We start from the raw sequence: 25153 nt of genomic DNA on the forward strand, positions 1-25153 counted from the left end.
AGTACTCAGAAGTCAGGCTTGAGAGGCAGAGGCACCCAGGACGGAGACGTGGACCACTGACAGTAAGTTGAGATCCCTTCGGGGTGGGGAAGGCTGCAGGTGAGCACAGACAAATGCAAGAAATTTCTAAACCTGGCTACCGCCTGTACAGTTTATTTATTTTAAGAGGGGTTGTTCCTCTTTAAAATAAACCATGATAAGAAAGTTATTAAGGAGGCTGCAGAGAAGGGGAAGTCTGGGCAGGGAATGGCAACAGTGACTCAGGGGAGGCTGGTCTATGAGGGAGGGCGTGCACGCCTGCCCAGGAGACCCATCCTTCATGTCCTGGAGAAGGATTCCAAGGGCACCCGCCGGCAGTGCCTGGCCGGGTTCCTACAAGGTCGAAGCCGGCATCTGGCCAACCTCAGAAGCAAAAAGACTGTAGAACCAAGCTGTTACGAACCAAGCTGGTGCATGGTAAGTTGGTTGGTGCTGGGGTGGAGATGTGTGGTTTCCTGTTTTTAAGCAGACTTAAAGAGATGGGTTGAAAAGGAAAGAAAAAAAAAAAAAACATGAAACTGTTCTCCACGGAAAGAATTTTCTGGGCACATAAAGGAAATATATAATGAAAGCCCCCCCTGGGGTCCAATGAGATTTAACAACCCAGTGGAGAGCATAGCAGAACGCATGGCTATTGATTCATTAGTCTACCGAGATGACATTTCTACCACTAGCAAAAGCCAGTGAGGTGGGCAGAAAGATAACTGCTGCCGTTGCCAAGACCAGCTCTTTACATCTGAGAGGGCTAAAAGGAAACCCAGAAGACACCCAACAATTTATTGAGAAATGCACGCTTGGTTGCTCTTTGCTGGCATGCTCTATCTGACTCTTTGAGATCCCATGGACTGTAGCCTGACAGGCTTCTCTGTCCAGGGGTTTTTCAGGCAAGAATACTGGAATGGGTTGCCATTTCTTCTTCCAGGGGATCTTCCCAACCCAGATTGAACCCTGCATCTCCTGTCTCCTTCATTGCGTGTGGATTCTTTAGCTGCTGAGCCATCAGGGAAGCCCCTTATTAAGAGAGGCATTCTAGTAAAATTCAAGTAGGCTCAGCTAGGACACCTAGTCAGTGGGCCTTCCAAATGTTGTGGTCTGGTTTTGGCAGTCATGAGAAGTGCTTTAGGTGTGACCTGAAATACTTTCTTCTCTTTTAAAGGATGTTCCAGGTAGCACATGTTACAAACATGGTCTGTACTTCAACTCTGGTTTTTTGTTTAGTTGCTAAGTCATATCGGGCTCTTTTTGTGACCTCAGAGCACATTGGGCTCCTCTGTCCCTGGCATTTCTCAGGCAAGCATACTGGAGTGGGTTAAACTCTGGACCTAGGGTAATTTGTGGTATAAGTCAGATAAACTCTGAGGTGTTCTGTTCAAGGTAGGGGAAGGTAGATGCCTTGACTTGGAGGTCCCATGGTTGTATCTTCATGGAGAGACCAAGAAACACTGGATTCAGAGTTAGCATATTGGATGCTCAAGCAAGGGAAGTCAAGAGGTCTGTGCTGGCATCCAGGAAGTTCAGTCATAGGCAGTTGCCATTTATCTTCGCCATTGCTGGATTTCATTACATTTATAAGAAAAGGCCCCTCCCATAACTGGATATGACACAAGCACAGTAAGATCGTTTTATTCTTTCCTGATATGTGTGCAATTCTGAAATAAAAGTTCATTCACCACCCATACTACACAGATACAGCCCATGAAGAATAAGCAGGTTATAGCTGAACAAAGGCCAATAACCTCCAGGCACTGGACTATGGTCCTCTGTTATTTGGGAGAACATGAGCTTGTCCCTCAGGCAGTATGCTCTGAGCAATGAGCAGGTTCTGTTTTCAGTGGAAGCTCAAAATAGCTAGGTCAGTCTGATGGGAACATGAGGGCCTTGGCCAATTCATGGGCGCACAATAGATTCCAACTTCAGCAGGCCGATAGAGAGACACCCTGAGGAGTGGGGGTGAGGGGCAATAAAAGTTAAGAAGATAAAGAGAACCAGCTTATATGGAGGGCCTTCTGTGTGTCAGATCTGGTGTGAGAAACGTATAAAACTGAATCCCATGAGGACACTGAGAGGACAAGAAGGCTCAGAAGTATGCAATGACTTTACTGAAGTCACACACTGATGCAAAAAACAATCAGTAGCTATGCTGCCTCAGAAGAACATTTTAGGAAATGCACCATGGCAGAAATGTTCTTTAAGCCCCCATTCTGAGCATCTTTGTTCTGGGTCAGTATTATTGTCACCCCAGATCTTGTATTAGAGTCCATACTGGCACCCCCCACAGATGGGTCTCGTGTTCCTTTTGAAACTTCAATACTTATCCACTTAATAAAGAATTACTGAGTCCCTCCCTAGTGGTTTCCACATTCTGGTCTCGCTTGGGTTTTCTTAGAAGAGTTACTATTCACCATGTGTGCTTATAAAAATTGTCTTTGGAAAAGTGTCAGTTGCTCAGTTGTGTCTGACTCCTTGTGACCCCATGGACTGTAGCCTGCCAGGCTCCTCTGTCCGTGGGATTCTCCAGGCAAGAATACTAGAGTGGGTTGCCCTTACCTTCTCCAGGCGATCTTCCTAACCCAGGGATGGAATCCTGGTCTCCTGTATTGCAGGTGGATTCTTTACCATCTGAGCCATAATTTTTCATGTTTAATTTAAAACCTCTGTGAGTGGACTAATTGCAGTGTAACCTTTTGCCCAATAATGGCTGCCTTTATGCAATTTTCTTTGCAGATTATTTAAAATGAGTATTCATGAAAGCACCTAGAACTGTGACTTTACATAGTAGACACTCAGAAAAGCTGAATGCATCCACTGAGTTCTCTCTCCTTTTGCATATAAATCTAGGTGTCCATGGGGCATTGGTTCTAGGATCACACCCATCCTCCTTGATACCAAAATCCATGGATGCTGCAAGTCCCGTGCTCTTGGTATCAAGAGAGGACCAACCGTACTATGAATGCCCAGGGAGGAATAACGTATTATATCTTGGGAAATAATTACTTCAAGGGAATCACTAAAGAATTCTGCTTCTAAGAATCTGTACCCCACCTCTGGCTTGATCTTAATGTTTAATGCATGTAAGAGGACACTGTCCTCTCAGGCACTGGATTGGTTGCTGTCTTCCAGCTCTGCAGTTGCAGTTGCTCTTGGTGGGGTGGAGGCAGTAGAGAGCAGCTCCCAATTGGAAGCATCAATTCCTCTGGGTCATTTGGGAATAGTGACACACCAGAAAGGAATTTAGAACCGAGACAGCGTGCTGTGTCCCGGGGGTTAAAGTTAGATTCCCCAGTGAAGCCAAATCACCAGGCAGCAGAGCAGACCCAAATCCTCCTCGACTGGCTCCGAAACGTCTGTGGTCCTTCAGAGAGAGTCCAGCTCACCATGACCTGCTGTAGACCAATGACCTCCAGTTTGGGGAAAGTGGGCATATCCTAGACATCAGGAAGTAAAGATGACTGGGGGACATAGAATGCTGATGCTCACATAGGTACTTCTCTGCTGGAAACCCCCTACTTCTGGCACTTCCCCATTTCTTTCTATTCCTCCCTCAACTCTACCTCTTCTGTCTAATCCTCCTGGCCGGTGCATCAGGTTGTGTGATTAGGCAATTTCAGGGCTTGAGTTAAGTCTCCACTGCGCTTTCCTCCAGAGCCAAAGGACAATCTCTCTATTTGCTGTGCCTGTGTCTCCTATCATTTCCCATCAGTCCCAGAATGACCTCTGGCTTCACTTAGGAAAGGGAGCAATAAATAGAATCTAAAATTAAATTGCTCTTTAAAGAACTAGAATAGTGACGATTGCATTTTACAGGCTGATTCAGTTCCTAAACAATCCTGGCAGTTCCCAGAACCTCTTGTCTCTTCCATGCTCCTCAAAGAAACCAAATCTATTTTTAAGGAGGAAGGAGAGGACTTTGTCAACATGGCAGAGCCCAAAGAAAGCCTTGGTGTCTGGCAGTCAGGTACCTCGCTGAAGCTGAAACCAGCAAACACGGAGTATCATGAAGAAGCGAGGAGAAGAAGGGAACAGAGGGTAATTGAACATCTACTGTTGGCCAGAATAGTCCCAGAACTTTTCACGTCTTCTCTAACTCTTCAACTCCATCAGAAAAGCTTATGACTCCTACTTTACTGGTAAAAAAAAAACTCAGGCTCAGTGAGGCTAATAACACCCTTACATCCTGGAACGTCAATCATGGACACACATTTTGAATCTCTAGTCTATCTGACTCAGTGCTCAAATCCCAAGAGACACAACAAAGGGTCATTGTTTTATGAATTAACCAGGTGGTTTGTTTCATCTAAATTCAAGAGTTTTACCTTGTCTTTGCCTTCCACTTATTCAGAACTGCGTTATGAACCAGAAGAGTGTGCTGCATCCTGAGACTGGTAAATTCTTAGGTGTATGTCACTTCCGGTGTCTTGGAAATTTCACTGAATTTTTAAACAAAAACACTGATTTGTGCTGTTATACCCATGCCATGAATACCCACCCTAATTTAATTTGGCATTTTAATTGAGCCTGAGAGGATTAAGTTCCTGCCTCAGCCCATCTAATGCTTGACCCTGTTTCACTGAGCAGTAAACATGGGTGTGAGGGTTCGCTGTGAAAATTCACCTGTATAGGCATCTGTGAAGCAGGAAATAAAGATAACTAGAGAGGTGAGCACATGAAAACAGAAAAGAAAAGCATATGTGCTTTGGGGCCTTATTAAATATGTAATTGATAATTCCCCATTTCACGTTAGGGCTTCCCAGGCGGCTCAGAGGTTAAAGCGTCTGCCCGAAATGCGGGAGACCTGGGTTCGATGCCTGGGTCGGGAAGATCCCCTGGAGAAGGAAATGGCAACCCACTCCAGTATTCTTGCCTGGAGAATCCCATGGACGGGGGACCCTGGTGGGCTACAGTCCACGGGGTTGCAAAGAGTTGGACACGACTGAGCCACTTCACTTTCACTTTCATTTCACTTTTACTGTGTAAAGAACTGTAATCAAACACAGCATGAAAACAAGCGACACAGCCCTGCTCTTTGTGGAACAGGGTACAAGCCCCAGAGGGAGGTGAGCACAGCCCAATCTAGAATATTCTATGCTGATGATCTGGGTTCTCCCCAGCCTCACATCCACTTCCTCTTTCCCTTTCTTGGTTTACAACCTTGTTTAAATTAAGGACAGCCTTAGAATCACTGAATTATGAAGGAGCCTCAGAGATCTTTGAAGGCAACCGTTTCACTCTGCAGAGGCCAAAACTGGAGCAGAGGTTTAGCAGCTTGCGCAAGGGGACATGGGGTAGAGTTGCACCGAAATTCTCTTTAGATGACACTTCCCTGACTTGCTAAAGCTGCCCTGCAGAGTTTTGCAAAGCAGCACTCACCTCTGCCTGTGCAGCATCCCCCATGGAGATTCTCAAGATAACCAATAAGCTCTCTAATTTCATTATTGCTTCTTAATAAACACAGCTGGAGTGACAGAGCTTAGAGCCTGCTGTCAGAAACCTCCGCCCGGGCTCATATTCATGCTGTCACTTACACAGCATGCTTTCTCGGGCAAGTTATTTACTTCAAGTTTGGTTCCCTAATCTGTAGAAGGGAATGATGATAACAGCCATGCTTAAGGCTGTGGTGAGGACTAAGTGAGATAATCCTCGGGACAGGGTTTAGCGCTACGCGTGATAGCTGGTAGAATTATTGTTATCAATAACAAAACCAGATGTTCTTCACAGACTTACTGAATGAATTTATGGTTTTGGGGGTGGTGGGTAGTGGGGGGAAGGAATAATTAAGGAGTTTGGGATGGGCATGTACACACTGCTATTCCTAAAATGGATAACCAACAAACACCTACTGTACAGCACAGGGAACTCTACTCAATGGTATGTGGCAGCCTGGATGGGAGTGGAGTTTGGGGTGGGATGGATACATGTATATGTATGACTGAGTCCCTTCACTGTTCACCTGAAACCATCACAACATTGTTAATTGGCTATACTCCAACACACACACAAAAGCTGTTCTTTAGATGATGCAATTGGAGAGCAACCTGGCATTTCCCTAAAATTCCTACAAAATGGAAGGATAAAAAGAGAAAAATGAGGGAGTTCCCCAGTGGTCCAGTAGCTAGGACTCTGTGGTTTCACTGCCATGGCCAGGGTTCAATTTCTGGTCAGGAAACTAAGATCCTGCAAGGCACATGGTGCAGCCAAAAAACAAACAAACAACAAGAAAAACAAACAAAACACACACACAACACAAACAAAAAAGTTTTAAACTATTTTTAAAAGGAGAAAAATGATACTTGTAGTTCACTATACATACACAGCTTGGGAAACTGTTGTCAAGATATATTAACCAGTTGGGGCTTTGGGAGAATCTGAAATTTCCCAGAAATGAATTGTAAAATTGAAAATGCATACTCTTTGGGGAATTCACATAAATAAACAATATGAAATAATAAAACAGAGGCAGATAGCCTTTTATACAGGTGAAATAAGGTAACTGAAGGACAACTGAGCTGACACCTGACTACAGGTAGCAACCTTAGAAAAGGAAGCACCTAGAGATGGTCTCCCCTAACCTGTCACCTCCCAAGATGAGGAAAGGAAGATCACAGGGGTTGGAAAATTTGCTCACAGGGTCATAGCTAGTCAGTAGCAAAGCCAGAATGAAAACTCATGCATGATGAGGCCTAGTTCATTGAGGGGATAATTATCCAAAATCAAGTAGATTGACCCAGAACTCTTCCCAAACCACAGCTCTTCTGCTGGACTATGGTCATGTTCCCTGAGATCCAGACATTACTCAGTATCTCCTCCTGCCTCTGCAGGTCCAGGGTTTCAGGTTCACAGACATGATCCTTGGCTTGAGGCTGAGTTGTGTCATTGGTCGGGCTAGGCTTCAGAGAGAAGCAAAAAGTGAAAAAGAAAGTGAAGTCACTTAGTTGTGTCCAACTCTTGGCGACCCCATGGAATGTCTGTCCACACTCCTCTGTCCATGGGATTTTCCAGCCAAGAGTACTGGAGTGGGTTGCTGTTTCCTTCTCCAGAGGGTTTTCCCAATCCAGGGATCAAACCTGGGTCTCCCGCATTGTAGGCAGATGCTTTACCATCTGAGCCACCAGGGAAGTCCATGCTTAACACTCAATGCTTTGCTTCACTGTTTCCAAAAGTTATAGTTTCAAGGTCATGTTCTTAATCATGGACTCCAGTAGAGTCTATGAAGGACTTCAGGGCTCCACGAATCCCTGTGCTGCTTGCACAATTTCATGGGCTTTTGCTTTTCTCCTTTTATAAGGACCATGACTCTTACTAGATTTTTAAAGAGACTTGCAATCTCCAGAAAGATTAAGAACCACCAATCAAACCAGCTGGGCATTTTTGGTATGGATAGATTGCTCATCCCCCAACTTTTTCCACTTTGGAGAATAACTTAAACATCAGTATGTGCTAAAGAACAGTGTCTTGTAAATGCTAGATGCTCATCAAATATTTGTGACCTTCATTTTGCTTTCAGAAGGGCTTTCCCTGAGAAGTGCTTTCCAGTCCTTTATTTGTCATTTTATGACATTTTCATCTTTTTTTCTTTTTTCTAATCAGCTTTTCAGAGTGAACTGATTTGGAGTCATCTGACTTCATATCTCTTTTTCTTATGCTATATAATTAGACCAAATTATTTTCATTTGGTCCCAAATTTCCTCCTCTTGATTGCCACAATTTCATATCATAATCCCACATTATTCTCTGTTCTTCAATGTCTTTAAATAAATGTGTGGCTCATTTTCATTGAGCAATTATTATATGTTTGCAGTGGATCAAGGAAATTTAAAAGTGACATGTCTCTGATTTACCAATTAAAAAATCAAGATCTAGATGACAGATAAATTATGTTGCCAAGTATGACACTATCAAAAGTTAGAAAATACTGTCCTAGACTAGATCTTTCTCTCTGTCTCTGTTTCCCTCTCCTTTCAAAATTGAGATTTGAGGGTACAGAATTACAATTCCCTGTGTGTGTGCTCAGTCACTCAATCATGTCCGACTCTTTACAACCTCATGGATTATAGCCTGCCAGGCTCCTCTGTCCACGGAATTTTTCTAGGCAGGAATACTAGAGTGGGTTGTCATTTCCCTACAGATTATTAAAATCACCTTGAGCTAATTAGTGCCTGGATGTGGTGTCATCCTTTCGTAGTCAAACTTTAAGCGCATGACTTGTGAGAACCAAGTAATACTTTCCAGAAAGGCCTCTCTACAGTGCTGAAATGTCCTCATAAGGTGATAGCTTTGCTGATGCTCTGTCGGCAGTTTTTTTATGTGACCTCTACCCTGGGTATTTGGTCAGGCTCCTTAGTGTCACCAGAGGAGAACCTGTCTCATCTAATTAGTCTCATCTGCGTTGTTCTTTATCTGTGGCTTAATGGTTGTCCTTAAACTACCCACAGCCTACAACCTCCACCAACTGCATCCTTCATCGTTTTTCCAGCCAGTTTATTCACTTTCCCTGAGTGTTGTTTGGAATAGGACTTGAATTAGTCACTCTGTTGATTGTGCTGTTCTCTAGAGACTCAGCTCTGAGTGGTTCTGGTTCTTCGGCAGAAGCAAGAGTTGCCATAGCAACAGGCCTACAAGCTTCCTTCCTGCACAGGAAGTGGACTCAGGCAATGCAATACTGTTTGCAGAGTTGATCAAGGCTTATAGTGTTCAGCTTGTTATTTTTCTGGAAGAAGATAGATGAGCCAAGAGATATCATTTTTTTTCCTTTCCTTTTTTTTTTTTTTTCCCTGTTAAAATTGCTTTTGTTTAGCTTCACTTCCAAATTATTTTTCTTCCCATTGCCAATAATAGCAACATTAAATTTGAAACCACAACTGATTTTGGCCACAGATAGCTTCAAACTCTCAGAGGAACCTTATAGAACTTGGCAGGGTCACTCAAGAGGAGATGTGATAGGTATTGTCTTAGAGTTCTACCACTTCGGAACAGTAAAGCCTTTACCCAAGGCAGGGAAGAGTTACCCTGGGAGCAGAATGAAAGGAAACCAGGAAATTATCTCCTTGTCTAAATATCTCCCTTGTTTCCCCCAAATAGCTCCATTTCTGCCAACCCCAGGCCTGAAATTCTTCCTAGAGATTCCTTCCTCTTTATTAGGACAGGGCACCTCATTGAGATACATGAACTTGGGCAATTCTCTTAAGCTCTGGGTTTCGAGTTTCTCAGTGATAAAACAAGGGGAAGAGAATGGCTACCCACTCCAGTATTACAGCCTGAAGAATTCCATGGACAGAGGAGCCTGGTGGGCTACGGTCCATGGGGTCACAAAGAGTTGGACACGACTGAGTGACTAGCAAGTTTTTGGACTATATCACCTCCAAGGTTCATTTCAACTCTGAAAAGCTCTGACTATACCTGCTTTAAGAAAAATAATTTTAAAATTTACAATCAGTCATTAACATTTAAGTGTAAATAATTGTATTAGATCTTCCCTTGATGTTTTAACATAAAACAAGTAAATGTAGATGATGAAGGAAGAAAACAGGGTATGCCCAGGTAAGGTCTGAGAGCATAAGGTCACAGGAGATCTGGAGAAGGGAAGGAGGTACTAAAGGAGAAGTGGAGATGGACAGAAGGGTACTAAAGAGACAGTTGCAATTTGTCTAAAAGTTGGAGTCCTCTATTATTTTGTGTTATTTCAAAAGAACAGAAGCTCATTAGATATAGAACCTATTAACCCAATCAATGAGCACTTATAAAATGACAAGTATTCAAGTGTTTCGGGAGATTCAAGAGACTTTTTGGTGGTCCAGTGTCTAAGACTCTGCGCTCCCAATGCAGGGGCCCTGAGTTTGATCCCTGATTGGGGAACTAAATCCCATATAATGCAATGAAGAGCCAGGGCAGCCAAATAAATTTTTAAAGTGAGAGAGAAACAAACCCACTAGCTGGCCTTGGGGAATTATTAGCAATGTTGGGAGCCGGGGGAGGACACTCAGGCAGATATCACAGGGGCTAAAACTTCTCATGACTTGCTTTTGAGCTCTTGCAGGAGTTCAGGGAAATATGCAATGAATGGGGAAAAACTAACTTGCTTTACCAAGTACTTGACACCATTATGACTGGGATTGTATTGATACATGCTGAGCACTTTGACACCTGCAAGACTGGCTAGATTTGTAGGACTATGATCATTTCTATAACTCTCTGAACTGGGGCTGTTCGTTCATTGTTCAGGACAGCTTGTGCTGTGTTGCTTCACTTGTTTTATAGAATTCACAAGTGAGTTACTTACTGTCAGTTTCATTGAGTGAATAGGAGGGATTCATCACAGAATGAAAACATTCAGACATGTCAAAGGAAAACCTAGAATGTGTTATATTCTTATTTTGTGAAATAGAATGAGGCTGAATCAGAGGGAAATCTTCTGGAAAATCATTGACAATTACAGAAGTTTATTAGGGCAAAAATAGCACTAAGAGTGGGCTTTCCTGATGATTCAGTGGTAAAGAATCCATCTGCCAGTGCAGGAGATGTGGGTTCAATCCCTGGGCCAGGAAGATCCCCTGGAGAAGGAAATGGCAACCCACTCCAGTATTCTTGTCTGAGAAATCCCATGGACAGAGGAGCCTGGCAGGCTATAGTCCATGGGATCGCAAAGAGTGGGACAGGACTTAGTGACTTAAGAACGACAAGACTAAGAGCAGCCCCTCAAGCATAGCTCATATCCACGGACTTTTGGCCAATAGATCCTCACTGTCTTTCTTTCTGTCTCCCTCTAGATCAAAATGACTGAAAAGTCCCCAGAACCACACGTGGAAGAGGATGACGATGAGCTGGATGGCAAGCTCAACTACAAGCCCCCCCCACAGAAGTCCCTGAAGGAGCTGCAGGAGATGGACAAAGATGATGAAAGTCTAACTAAGTACAAGAAAACGCTCCTGGGGGACGGTCCTGTGGTAGCAGGTATGTGTGTGTGAGGAGACAGAGTGGGGCAGGTCGAGGGGCACAGAGAAGGCAGACATTTGAGCTACTCAGGAGCAGGTGCAAAGAAGAGTTTCCCAAGTGCTTCTAAGGTTAAGGGAGTGAGCTGCAGTCTCCATGTGCCAAACCAAGTTATAGATGGATGATTAAGTTTTCTTTGGAGATAAAGGGTACGTTGCCTTGAAATAGACAAAAATAACACATAGGAAGGATTTAGGAGTTTCAGACTATTACTCAGAATTGGATTCTCTCCATGGTCTCTCACGTTCTCTTTTTCTCCGTCTCACTCCTTACCTAACATCCATCATTTCCAACACACAATGGCAGAGTCAGACATGGTCCAAATATACGGATGCACCCTGCCCAACCAGCAGAGTACCTTACCCCTAGCCACTCTGGAAATGTTTGCTATTGATGAATAAGGTGGGCCTACAAGTACCTGGGTTCGATCCCTGGGTTGGGAAGATCCCCTGGAGAAGGAAATGGCAACCCCCCCTCCAGTATCCTTGCCTGGAAAATCTCATGGACAGAGGAGCCTAGTGGGCTGCAGTCCATGGGGTCACAAAGAGTTGGGCACGACTGAGCAACTAACACACTTACAAGTACCTGAAGCAGAAATAGCTTCACAGGAAGGTCCAAGGTCACTAAGACCAAGCCTGGTGAATCTGCCACTTCCATCTTTATTTCTCCTCTAGAGACAGAGATCCATTTTTCTTTTTCATCTTCTCTCTTTCCTACTTGAAATGTATACACACACACCCTGTATGTATATACCTCTTCTTTGTGCTCACAGTGCCTTATAATTTCTGCAGACCCAACAGCCCCCAATGTCACTGTCACCCGCCTGACCCTTGTTTGTGAAAGTGCCCCAGGACCAATCACCATGGACCTCACTGGTAAGTGATCACAGCTCTTCTGTTTGGTGGGGCCTCATGTCATCATGAGGACAAGGGCATGGTTTTTGTCCCTTGTCCCAGCCAAAAAAAAAAAACCTAGTAAAGTAAACAGCTTCCCAAGTGGCACAGTGGTCAAGAATCCACCTGCCAATGCAGGAGACACAGGAGACTTGGGTTTGATCTTTGGCTTGGGAAGATCCCCCGGAGCAGGAAATGGCAACCCACTCCAGTACTCTTGCCTGGGAAATCCCATGGACAGAGGAGCCTGGCAGGCTACAGTCCATGGAATCACAAGGAATCAGACATAACTGAGTGCACACACACACATACACAAACACACACACATACAATATAAAGATCAGAGAAAATATTGATCCTGTGTCAGCTACAGAACTTACCTGAAGGCAAGAAGAAATCTAAGACCTCCTGATTAATGCTAGGAATTCCATTGTGAAATATGCAGTACCTTTTTAGCTTAAAACTCTGATTCTTTGAAAGAAGCAACTTTCCTCACTAAAGATGTACAACTTAACATGTTATTTTCTTTCACTTTATTGCTGCCAAGATCAAGTCCTTTCCTGAAACTTAGGTCTGGAGGAGATGATGAGAGACTGGAAAGGTGGCTGATTTGGGGGAAAGTAGGCCACTGGGAGAAATGAGGAAAGGGCCACCAAGCCAGGGGTTGGGGACATCAAAGGCAGGTCTTTAGTGAAAAAAATAATAATTATTATTATTACCAGATTCATAAAATAGACTCATGAGACAGAACAGAGCATGCCTCTAGAACAGCAAGCTTAGGAGCAAGGTAGTTCCCCTCTCATAAGACAACCACTCTTTACCTTATATGGGCTTTTGTCAGAGGGAGGAAATTGGAGGCTGAAAAGACACACTTCCTGTTCAACTGAAATCATTAGAGCAGAGTCCCACATTCAACTACCCCCACGTTCTAGCATCTCTCAGAAAGAAATTCTCTCTCTCTCTCACCGGGCCTCAGACCTCTTCCTGTGAGAAATTGTGTAAAGTTAACAGGTACAACTGTCATTTTGCAAGATAAGGTCTGAAGTAGTACTAAGGAAACCTGCTCTGTTCGGAAAGGCTCAATCATCGATCCTGCAGGGAAAACTTGGTCCCTGTCCCTTTTTCCCAGCAACAAAATAAGCTTGGTTTTCTATCAGCGAAAAAAAAGCTACTGAAGTGAATCCTAGATGTATACAGAGGAGGCTGGTGCCAGCTATATGCATGAAGCATCTGCACAAAACTGTGCAAAACACACACACACACACACACAGTCACCCCAAATGTCAAATTATACAGGATCACTTTGGGAAAGGAACAAAGACCACCTCTCTAACCAAGGTACAGGAATTAGGGGGCAGATCCTGGTTTTATGGAGCCTGAAGCCTTTAGAACTTAAGTGATAAGCTTTCTTTTCCTTAAGAAAAAAAAAAAAAGTATGAAATTGCAAATGCAAAAGCAAAAATCTATTTTTTTAATTTTTTAATTTTACATATTTTTTAGAATGATAAAAAGGAACCAAACAAGCACATTTTCTAAAGCTTAGAAAACACAACACACGTTAACAAATCTACAAAAACAAATAGCTGGCATTCTTACATAATATTTTTCTCCTATATATTTGAGGACTGGGGGCAGAGTCTTTAAGCATAAAGTCTTGCATATTCTTAAGGTTGCAGTCAAACTTGGAGGGAAAGCTCTATCATGTTTCTTTCATATCGGCTATAAGATTTCAGGAATTCCAAATGTGTATTTGTGGAGCGACTAATCTCAAACATTCTTTGACCTGAGGACCATAGGGACCGTGTTGCTCTGAGGAGTCCAGAAAATGGCTCAGGAGCTTCAACTTCATTCATCTCCTTGTGAATGTCCTTTCAGTGAGAATTAACTCTTTTAAAATTCACATCTACAGGGGATCTGGAAGCCCTTAAAAAAGAAACCTTTGTCCTAAAGGAAGGTGTTGAATATAGAGTCAAAATTAACTTCAAAGTAAGTATATGGCCCTGTATGTTTGTATAAAGTTTCAATTCTTCCTGTAATCAGAAGAAGAAAAAAAATCAAATTTCTTACATTATCACATTGGCATACGTTTGTTAATTTCTATTTCTCCCTAAATCTGGGCTCTCGGTTTTAGTTCCCAAAGCTTCTTCCTCATGGGGTGGAAGACAATCGGGAAGGGTGGGCAGGCAGAGGCAGGGAATAACAAGGAATATTCACACTTTCCTTTTGTCCATCTCAACCATGTTTATATTAAATGGACGATCTGTGGAGCAGTAGAAAAACAGGAGTTTTTCTTTTTTGAAGTCCTTATTACCACTCCACCACCATTTCCGTCTTTTTTTGGTCTTTTACCCACCAGACCACATCTTCTACTATGCCCAGGAGACCAGCTTAAAGGCTTCTAGAAGGATGTGGGTTTTTTTCCTATATCTATGAGTCACATGCAGAAGTTAGAAGAATTAGAAAGTTCGGGTTTCATTTTATCACTCTTTCTTCAATGAAGCTGTTTTCCTTCTGTCTGCTTTCAATAGCTTTATGCTACAGGTTTTGCTGACTGACTGTTCCAAACCTAAGCAAGAAGTATTCATGGCTACACTACCCCATTGCCAACAAAACAAAATGTATCACTGAGAGACTGCTCTAATTGTTCTGTCCAAAATAAAAACAGAGCCCTGGTTATTGTCAAGGAGAAACAATACTCTTTCATTCTTACATGGGTGAACAATTAACCAAGCCATCCAGCTAATGGGGTTGTGCCCACTTTAATTTGCTTGTATAAACATGACCATGGTATAAAATTAACAGACCGGTTCAGCCCTAGGTAGAATGAATCATGGAAAAATAAAGTGCTCGAGCTGTCTATATTTTCATTCCACTTTAGTAAATTTTCTTTGAAAGGCTTGGGAAAGTGGCAAGATTCCAGACAACTTCTGAGAACGACAGCCATCCAAACTATATGCCAGAGGCAAATGGATTTCACCCATTATTTTCATCCGAGGGGGGTGTTTTCCTGTGACTCATCTCATCTCTAGACTCCAATCACAGTTATGCTACAAGCAAAATCATCTTCTAGGTCCAACTGTCCATTACGACTTTTCTCCCTGTTTGTTCTTCATATGTTTGGTGGATCATTTCTGAGATTAGGGTTTTCAGATATTTACATAATAGTTTCCATTAATGCCTTTGTAACCTAAAAACAAGAAAGGCCTTATGGACAGTCTTCAGGGAGAAGGAGCTCAAGACCCTTCTCTGGGCCATGGAGGAAGGAGAGACGTAATGTAGAATACTGAGACTGTTTTAATTAACCATCTCCTCCCCCACACCAAAAATCATAGTATTCAACAATTGGAACCAGCTTCGGTAACATTGAGTCTTGTGACTTCCTCTCTTTAATCTCTGCCTCATCGCCAGGCTACATGATGGTAGTAACTTATTCTGAACTAAATCTTCAGTCCTTTCATCCTTAGAGAAGCCTCAGTTAGGTCAGATCAGCATGAAATATGAGGAAAAATTGAAGACCCTCTTTAATCTGAATCACTTGGCTCCTTCCCACCTACAGGTGAACAAGGATATTGTGTCAGGACTGAAGTATGTTCAACACACCTACCGGACGGGGGTGAAAGGTAAAGTATGCACACTTACCACTGTACCAAACTCCGCTTCTCAGGGACACGTAAACTTCGGGTTATTAGCGATGTTTAGTCCTAAATTCATTGAAGAATCTGATGACAGCTGTGGACATTCACCCTTGGAGAGCCACACATATACTTACTTCCATGTTAACAGAAACCTAGTTAAGACTGGGTCAGCCACCGACCTTCAGCATTCTGCTTCTGAAATCCAATTTTATTACTTATAAAGGGGAAGAATAAGAATTCGATCCCTGGCTCGGGAAGATCCTCCGGAGGAAGGCATGGCAACCGACTCCAATATTCTTGCCTGGAGAATCCCATGGACAGAGGAGCCTGGAGGGCTACAGTCCATAGGGTCGCAAAGAGTCGGACACGACCTAAGCAACATAGCACGCAAGCAAACACAACCAAGTTTGAATTCAAGTACATAAATGTACTCTTGAATTTTTTAAAAACGCAGTTCACAAGTAAAAAACCTGCTGCTGCTGCTGCCAAGTCGCTTCAGTCGTGTCCGACTCTGTGTGACCCCATAGACGGCAGCCCACCAGGCTCCCCCATCCCTGGGAGTCTCCAGGCAAGAACACTGGAGTGGGTTGCCATTTCCTTCTCCAAAAAAACCTGAGTGTCAGAGAAATCCGATAGGAAAGACCTACCCAAATGGGAGGTGCTAGTAGCATATGATAGGCAGGTGCCAGCGGGGAGGGGTGGGCTGCGGTGCTCAATTTCCTGGCCAAAGAATAGGGGGGGCGGGGGGAACTCTTTCTAGAACTGAGAAAAGCGGCTCAGATGGTGAAGCGTCTGCCTACAATGCAGGAGACCCAGGTTCGATCCCTGTGTAGGAAGACCCCCTGGAGAAGGCAATGGCACCCCACTCCAGTACTCTTGCCTGGAAAATCCCATGGACGGAGGAGCCTGGTAGGCTACAGTCCATGGGGTTGCAAAGAGTCAGACAGGACTGAGTGACTTCACTTTCACTTTGTAACTAAAACAAATAATATCACATTATTTAATCTACAGTTTCCTTGACAAGCTGCACCTAAACGGTGCATGTTCAGTTGGGTTCTGTTAATAAGAGCAGAGAAAAATGAAAGGTGGAAGGCGGATGAAAGCACTTTAAACGTTTCGTTAACCTAATGGTGTGAAACAGCGTCCCCTAGAGGGGTGAATCAGTAGTGCATAGGTCAGTTCCACCAAATCCATCAAAGAGGACTAAGGAAGACAATGATCAGTTAGCATGGAGCACGACTAAGCGACTTCACTTTCACTTTTCACTTTCATGCATTGGAGATGGAAATGGAAACCCACTCCAGTGTTCTTGCCTGGAGAATCCCAGGGACAGAGGAGCCTAGTGGGCTGCCGTCTATGGGGTCGCACAGAGTCGGACACGACTGAAGCGACTCAGCAGTAGCAGCAAAGACCCACTTAATGACTCAAATCCCACAGAAGATAGTTAACCTTAAAGATCGTCCTTGCTCTTCCAATACCTAGTCTCACGAAAACATAGTTCAGTTTCCTATTTTCCTTTGGGTGTAAAGACTCTGATGTATCACTTGGGCAAAAGGTTGTCAAGAATGTCTGCAGCTATTCCTCCAAACTTATTCAAAATAACAGCCAATTTAAACATCACCTGCCTGCCTGCCCACCTACCTTTACTTAAACTTTCTAGTCCTTATTATTCTTAATATATATCCCAGTTGCTCACCTTTTAATAACTCTGGTTGGCTATTTTTACCATCTGTTTCAGTTCACCATTATTAAAAAAAAAAAAAAAAAACCAAATTATTGGTTTTCCCATTTCATCTAATTATTCCATCCATGATTTCTGTTCATTCTGATCACCAGCTGTTACCTTATCTCTTGCAACTATCCACAGAATGATAGTTTGTAGATAGAAGATCCTCAAGGTGTATTATATAGAAAAGAAACTGAATCCCCGAAACGTAAATAGTAGCAGGGCTGAGATCAGAACTCTGGTCTCAATTAGTTTCAGGGTTTTTTTAATTGAGATATAATTGGCATATAACATAGTGTTAGTTTTAGGTATACAACATAATGACCTGTACCTGTACATATTGTAAAATAATTACCGTGATTAGTCTAATTAACCCCCATCACCACACAGTTTCAGTTTTTTTTCTTGTGATGAGAACTTTTAAGATCAACTCTCTCTGCAACTTTCAAATACACAACATAGTATTGTGAACTATGGTCACCACACTGTACTTTAGGGCTTCCCTGGCTCAGTTGGTAAAGAATCTGCCTGCAATACAGGACACCCAAGTTCGATTCCTGGGTTGAGAAGATCCCCTGGACTTACTTATCTTGTAACTGGAAGTGTGTACCTTTGGAGTACCTGGAATTCTTTTTGTTGTTTGTTTGTTTTTTATGATATAATCTGCTACATTTTCATAGAGTCTTGATCCTCATTGATTTAGGGCACTAATTCCTCAGCTTTCCTAAATCTCAGAGTTAAAGACACTGATTCTTGGGACTTACAATAGTACTAACCATAGATTGAGAGTGGGTCAAAGCATACTACATTATGAAGAGATTCCAACTTTAAAAAATGTTTTTTAAGGAAAAAAAAAAAGTTGCTCCAGGTAAATCTGATATTTAGCCAGGCTTGGAAACTATTACTCTTGGCTTTGATCACAGTGAGCTCTGCTCCAAATTGTCACACAGGCTCTCACCCTAATGAACTTTTCTTTTTTCCCAGTGGATAAAGCAACGTTCATGGTGGGCAGCTACGGGCCTCGGCCAGAGGAATATGAGTTTCTGACTCCAATTGAGGAGGCCCCCAAGGGCATGCTGGCCCGAGGCACTTACCACAACAAGTCCTTCTTCACCGATGATGATAAGCATGACCACCTCACCTGGGAGTGGAACCTGTCCATTAAGAAGGACTGGACAGAATGAGCGCCCCAGCCCTTCGCTCTGCCTATCTTTGCCATCCAGAAGAGCCCTTGGTCCCTCCTCCCTGATCACAGTTGGGGCCCTTTCCCAGCACCCTCCACCCTCTTAGCACTGCACCCTTTCCCACACGGAGTCTCCCAGTGATAGCCGAACAAGATGCTTAAAATTGGGCTTTCGTCCTGCCCTCCTTCTGATCATGCCCAGATCTCCGAAGTTCTCTGTCCCATAGACGATCATTTAATATTCCTTCTTTTATTCCCATTTGAGCAACTGCAGATCAGAAAATGGGCACACTAGCACAGTCCTTCTGTCTCAGGTCCTTGTCTCTCCCTCCCACCCCTGGATTCTCCTGTGGTTACTGCTGGTTCAGTGAAGGTCAATCATCACGTTCCCTGCCAACTGGGGTTTTTCTTTTCTGGGAGACACTGTAAACAGCACAAGAGAACAAGAATAAAGCAGTTATAAGAGCTGACTGAGACCCTCCTTTCTCTGCATTCTCCCTTCAAGCAAATATGGAAACTGGAAGGTCCCCATTCATGCGTTTCCTCAGAATAGGTGGGCAGAGCTCAGTACAGGAGGTTTTACATAACTGGGAGTGGTTTTGCCCCCTGTTTCAGTGCAAATGCTAGAAAAATCTCAATTTATTTATTTTTTTAAATAAGCATGGTATTCTTCTTCTTCTTCTTCTTTTTTTAATTTGCTTTGCTGTGGCTTCCCTGGTGATTCAGACATTACCATCTTTACAGAATCTGCCTGCAATGCAAGAGACCTGGGTTTGATCCCTGGGTCAGGAAGATCCCCTGGAGAAGGGGATGGCAACCCACTCCAGTATTCTTCCCTGGAGAATTCCATGGACAGAGGAGCCTGGCAGACTACAGTCCAGGGGATGGCAAAGAGTCGGACACGACTTTCACTTGCTGTGGTGGATATTAGTTGCAGCACGAAGGATCTAGTTCCCTGACCAGAGATTGAACAAGGGTCAAATAGAAGCAAGGAGGATTTCTTTTAATTAATTTTTTTTTTTCTGGACTGAAATTTTAAAGTATCCATTTACCAAATCCATTACTAGTAATAGGTTAAATGCCAAAGAGCAGTGTTTTCGAGATCTTTCCCAAGACCCCTTTTCATTCCCCTCCTTCCTCTCTCAATCTAAGAAATAGACCCACCATTGCTGGACCCAGCTGCCTTTTTTCCAGACACACAGGTTCTTACCTTCCTCAGACACTATGCAATGACTAGTGTTTATCCCTTCAAGCTGTGTCTTATCAATTCCTTTCACTCCACCTTCTTGGAGCCTTCCTGGTCTATTGTAGCAGCTTTTTTTTTTTTTTTTTTTTTTTTGAGAAATTAAGAGCAATCCGTTTCTACAGTTACTTGAATTATGGGACACTCAGTGTCCCATAATTAATTTTTTTTTTTTATCTTTGGCCCTGCTGGGTCTTGCTGCACACAGTCTGTCTCTAGTTGTGGTGAACAGGGGCTACTCTTCATTGTGGTGCTCAGGCTTTTCATTGGAGCTGCTTCTCTTACTTCAGAGCACAGGCTCTAAAGTACAGACTCAGTAGTTCCAGCTCCTAGGCTCTAGAGCACGGAGTCAGTAGTTGTGGCTCATGAGCTCAGTTGCTCCAAGGCATGTGGGATCTTTCTGGACCAGAGATGGAATCTGTGTTCCCTTTATCTTCAGGCAGATTCCCAACCACTGCACCACCAGGGAAGTCCTTCAGTGTATTTTATTATCATATAGTGCATGCATGCTAAGTCGCTTCAGTCGTGTCTGACTCTTTGCAAACCCATGGATAGAAGTTTCTACTAAGCTTGAGGCTTATATATCCCCTGCCTTTGAGAATCCCTTGGATTTCCACAGGCACTTGGGCCACATTAGGCACTTTTTCTCTTCTGCTTAAGCTCTTCAGTGGCTTCCCATCACCTGAAAAATATAGCTGAAGCTCCTACACTTAGTATACAAGGTCCCCTGGGATCTGGCCTCAGAATGCCTTTCTGCCAAGATTTATTATTCCATTTTCTGGTAATACTCAATTACTAATAATTATCTTATTAGTAATTTGCACGTCACATTTGCATCTCAGTGCTTTGGCTCTTTACATGAAACTCCCTTTCCACCTTTATTGCCTAGAAAAGTTTTATTTGCCCAGGACTCTGCTTAGGCATGCTTCCCAGGCGGTGCAGTGGTAAAACCGCCTGCCAGCGCAGGAGACGCGGGTTCGATCTGTGTGTGGGGAAGATCCAAGGAGAAGGACATGGCAGCCGATTCCAGTATTCCTCCCTGGAGTCAGACATGACTGAGTCTGCACACACGCACTGCTTGGGCACCCCCTGCAGGAAGAAAGCTTTCACCAGACACCATCATTGTCCAAAATGTCCTTAGTTCATCTTCTCCTAGCACCCTATGAGCTTCCCAATTTTTTAATCACTTTCCATTTTACATTTAAATGATCTATTTAATTGCCCATTTTTCATATTAACAATCTAAGCTGGGAGAGGTGATCAGATCACCATTATTGCTATGTCTGTAGTGCCTAAGTCAACACTTGGCATAGAATGTTTTGTTTTATTTAAAGGAACTAGCCTGACTTTCTTCTGATTGGTTTTGTTCCGAGGCCCTGTTACCGAATCCTGTCTCTTATCTCAAAAGTTGAAGGTCCCCCTGCCCCGGAGTCAGCTGCAGTGTTCCCAGAGCACAAATTATGCCACAATCCATTAACTGCAGAGTGGGCTGCCCTGAGTTAGAGGCTCCAAACACCGAGACCAGGGCGTGGAGCGAGAGCAGGAAAATGGAAGCCATGCCGTCCAGATGCCTGTTTCTGTTATTTCTCTCCACATGCAAACTGTCCCCGGAAGTTGTTGCAGAAGTTCAGGAATCATCAGGTAAAAGAAAAGAGCACTTGAGTGACCAGGGGGTGAAACTGTTTTTGGGAGAAGGGAAGGGAATATTGGTAGAACTCTGGGTATTTGTTCCCCAAACCTAGGAACTTTTCAGGAAATGCTAGATAAAGATCTGCCTTGCCTAGTAGAGAAGAGGAGAGTCTGACATCCTTCAGAAATAGGCTATTATGGACTTCCCTGGTGGTCCCATGACTTAAGTCTTCGTGCTCCCAATGCTGGGGGCCCCAGGTTCGATCCCTGGTCAGGGAACTAGATCCCACTACTGCAACTGAAGATTCTGCATGCCACAACTAAGATTTGGAGCAGCCAAATAAATAAATAAATATTATTTTAAAATGGGCTATTATGAGAGGAGTCCCCCTTCCACAAGTTAGTAAAGAAATAAAGCCTTGGAATGACAACTGCACTCCTAAATCTCTTTGGCCTTAGTATGAAGAGGAAAAATAGAGATGCCTTTGTGATTTAGAGTTGCTTTTTCTCCACTTGGTACCTGCAAACTCTCTCTCTCTCTCTCTTCCTCCCACCCCTACCCTCATCTCTGTCTAGATGGTCCTGGTGCCCAGGAACCCATGCGGCTCACAGATGTCCAAGCTGCCATGGAATTCATTGCTGCTGCTGAGGTGGCTGTCATAGGCTTCTTCCAGGTTTGTTCAGATATTGCCACCTGCCCTTCTCCCAGTTCAGTTCACTTCAGTCGCTCAGTCGTGTCTGACCCTCTGTGACTAGAAATATGCTACCTTAAGGGAGCCATGCTAGTTACTTGCTGGCCGGATGATACTGCATTAAAAGTCAAAGGGCAGAGTCTAATTTTAGCTTGTCAATCAAGATCTCACAATTTCTAGATGTTCCCAGTCTCTGAATCATATCTTTCTCATATTTGTTTTGAGAGTTCTGAGGCTGCTGTCTGGGTCTCCCCATCTGTATATGCTTTGAAGCTTCAGTCAGTATTTTAATTTCCAAGGCAGGGCCCAGAGTAAACCAACTTGTATCAAGCTGGCAACACATTTGTGAATAGCTGCCTCCAGTCTAGAACCTTTTACCAAGTAAGGAGTCCCCCACTCTTCTTTTGCTTCCCAGGTGGCTCCATGGTAAAGAATCCACCTGCCAATGAAGGAAACACAGGTTCAATCCCTGGGTTGGGAAGATCCCCTGGAGTAAGAAATGGCAACCCACCCCAGTATTCTTGCCTGGGAAATCCCATGGACAGAGGAGCCTGGTGAGTTACAGTCCACCGGGTCGAAAAGAGTCTGACACAACTGTGCAACTGAGCATGCATACACACTTTTTTTTTTTTTTCGTTTGTTTGCTCTGAAATGTTGAATAAGGATGACATTTTGCATACTGAAGGTCTTAGCCAATCTTCCAGATCGGCTGCCTGGCTAAAAAAATCAACCATAAAGGAGAAGACATTATTCCAGCATTTTTCTTTTTCTCTGGAGGTAACATCTGGTGATTTCACAGCTAATTAATCCCCTACTCTCTCCTCTCAGACCTTGTCTGTTTCTATTCATTAATTCTAAATCACCATCATCTTGTCTTTTCTGTGTACACAGCTGGAAATAAAATCGATGAGATATAAGTAGGGGAGGAAGACGGGAGTGGGGTGGGGGAGTGGGGGTGAGGCCTGGGGGCAAATTTTTCAGTGATGAGAGAGAGATCTGACCTGTAGACAAAAACAGCAGCCTACACTCAGGCAGGAGTGCCAAGGCAGAACTGGAGGAGGGTGCGATAACTCAAATGGCCACCAGGTGTCGCTGTTTGCTCCGAGAGCAATTCAATTCTAAGGAGCAGATTTTTTTAAAAAGATGAAGCCTTGAAGAACAATTGTTCATAACCTAAAATGAACTCCACACGCTCTTTTGGATGAGCAAAGTGCCAACTCCCTCTACTTGACCCCAGCTGCAAGGCTAACCATGATCTTTTCTCTGAGCACATTTCCTTTTCTTGCCAGAGAAATGTCAAGGACAAACATGTTCATGGCTGTTTATTGCTCAGAGCTTCTGGGGAGGAGGGTCCCATGACTGCAGGGAAATAAGGCCAGCTTGCTGTAGAAGGTCTGGAATCATTATTCAGAACAGGCTTCCCTGCTCTGTCTTGCAGGCCTTGGTTCTAGAGGTAGAGCAACGCCTGAACAGTGTCTTCATGGCTTACACACAGTGGAGAGAGCACCCCAACGTCCTACACAGCCTTGTTAATAAAACTTCTAAGCTTCCACTTTAATTTCTCTTATTTTTATTTTCTCCTTTTTGGTTCTTTTGACAGCACCTATTTCTGATTTTTACGTTTCTTCTTTCCTCTACAAATTATTCCCCAAATATTTGCCTCCTTTGGTTTATCAATGACTGTGGAGGCCAACTCTTCAGGTCTTTGTGATTTTGAGCCCCCTCTCAGCTACTAACAAACTACAAGTTAGTCATTCAGTCATGTCTGACTCTTTGCGACCCCACGGATGGTAGCCCGCCAGGCTCCTGTGTCCATGGAATTCTCCAGGCAAGAAAACTAGAGTGGATAGCCATGTCCTTCTCCAGGGGAATCTTCCTGACCCTGGGTCTCCTGCATTACAGGCAGATTCTTTACCGGCTGAGCCACCAGTGAAGCCCAGCAAACTACAAGTTCTATGGTAAAGCCAGATAGGTGTTCTAGACTTAGCCACTCTGTCATAGTTACCTATTAACCCACCCAGCCTGGAAAATTCAACCATGTCCCTGAGAAGCCAGCCTACATTTTTAGAGGTCAATGTTGTCTCACTGGACACTTTGATTAGATAAGTGTGAGCATATTTCTACTCCCTAGTCTCTTTCCTCCAGAAACAACCTGTGGGATTTTTTCTTTTTCTTTTCTTTTTTTTCCTTCTTGTCTTTAGGATTCAGAAGTACCGGCAGTGTCCCTAATCCACAGTGTGGTGCAAAATTTCCAAGACGTGTCTTTTGGGATCAGCACTGCCTCCGAGGCTCTGGCTCACTACAACATCACTGGGAACACCATTTCCCTCTTCCGTCTGGTAAGTCAGGTGGGCAGCTCCAGCCTTCTAGTTCTTCCTTGGGTTGTGAATACACAGACTTCTGAGACCAGAAAGGAGTCTAGATCTTGAATCACAACAGTGATGCCGGCTTCAGGGACCATGTGAGGAGGATGGCTCAACTCAAGCTTCCTAAACAGATGCTGTCGTGAAATGGGAAGAGGCCTGGACTGCGGGTCAGGACATAAGATTTTCAGCACCGCTTTGTCACCGAGCAGCCATGTGACTTGGGCAGGTCACAAAACACTTTCTTGGCTTCAGTTCTTTCATCTATAAAACAAAAGGGGAGTGGGAGGGAGGCTCAGGAGGGAGGGGATATATGTATACATGTAGCTGATTCATGTTTTACAGCAGAAATTAACACAGCATTGTAAAGTAATTATACTCTAATTAAAATAAATAAATTTTAAAAAGAAAAAGTACCAAGAAAAAAACTACTGCATACAGCTCCATAATTTGGACATGGCATAGCTTAGTTAGCCATTTTCCTATTTATAGATAATTCAGTGTGTGTATTAGTCCCTCAGTCATGTCTGACTCTTTGCAACCCCATGGACTCTCTAGGCAAGAATACTGAAGCGGGTTGCCATTCCCTTCTCCAGGGGATCTTCCCAATCTAGGGATTGAACTCAGGTCTCCTGGTTAGCTCTCCATAGATAATTAGATAATCTCAAATATTTTATATTACTGAAGTTCTATAATAAATGCTTTTATGGGGCTTCCATGGTGGCTCAGACAGTAAAGAATCTGCCTGCAATGTGGGAGACCTGGAT

The 25153-nt window shown here is 43.6% G+C and overlaps 2 protein-coding genes across 5 annotated transcripts in view; both read left to right on the plus strand.

Moving 5' to 3' along the window:
- ARHGDIB (Rho GDP dissociation inhibitor beta) lies at positions 1 to 18929 on the plus strand. Of its 2 annotated transcripts, none has more exons than XM_086401908.1 (6): positions 1 to 456; positions 10800 to 10983; positions 11814 to 11897; positions 13825 to 13901; positions 15472 to 15535; positions 18261 to 18929. In XM_086401908.1, exons 1-6 carry the CDS (start codon positions 247 to 249, stop codon positions 18458 to 18460), a joined length of 819 nt encoding a protein of 272 aa, XP_086258034.1. In that variant the 5' UTR covers positions 1 to 246; the 3' UTR covers positions 18461 to 18929. The 2 variants fall into 2 exon arrangements, with proteins under 2 accessions (XP_086258034.1, XP_086258035.1); XM_086401909.1 differs by having other exon boundaries at positions 1 to 62.
- ERP27 (endoplasmic reticulum protein 27) overlaps positions 18881 to 25153 on the plus strand; it is a 26579-nt gene continuing 20306 nt past the window's right edge. The window contains exons 1-4 of one of the 3 annotated variants that reach the window (XM_086401906.1): positions 18881 to 19012; positions 21111 to 21343; positions 21908 to 22005; positions 24225 to 24362. In XM_086401906.1, coding sequence (XP_086258032.1) covers positions 21163 to 21343; positions 21908 to 22005; positions 24225 to 24362 — 417 coding nt within the window. In that variant the 5' untranslated portion in view covers positions 18881 to 19012; positions 21111 to 21162. Of the gene's footprint in view, positions 19013 to 19602; positions 21344 to 21907; positions 22006 to 24224; positions 24363 to 25153 lie in introns of those variants that run through there. The other 2 variants (XM_086401905.1, XM_086401904.1) reach the window with 2 other exon arrangements.

The sequence above is a fragment of the Bos grunniens genome, chromosome 5 (assembly GCF_055505025.1).
Source record: "Bos grunniens cultivar Pamir isolate PY7600 chromosome 5, Bosgru_T2T1.0, whole genome shotgun sequence".
Lineage (NCBI taxonomy): Eukaryota > Metazoa > Chordata > Mammalia > Artiodactyla > Bovidae > Bos > Bos grunniens.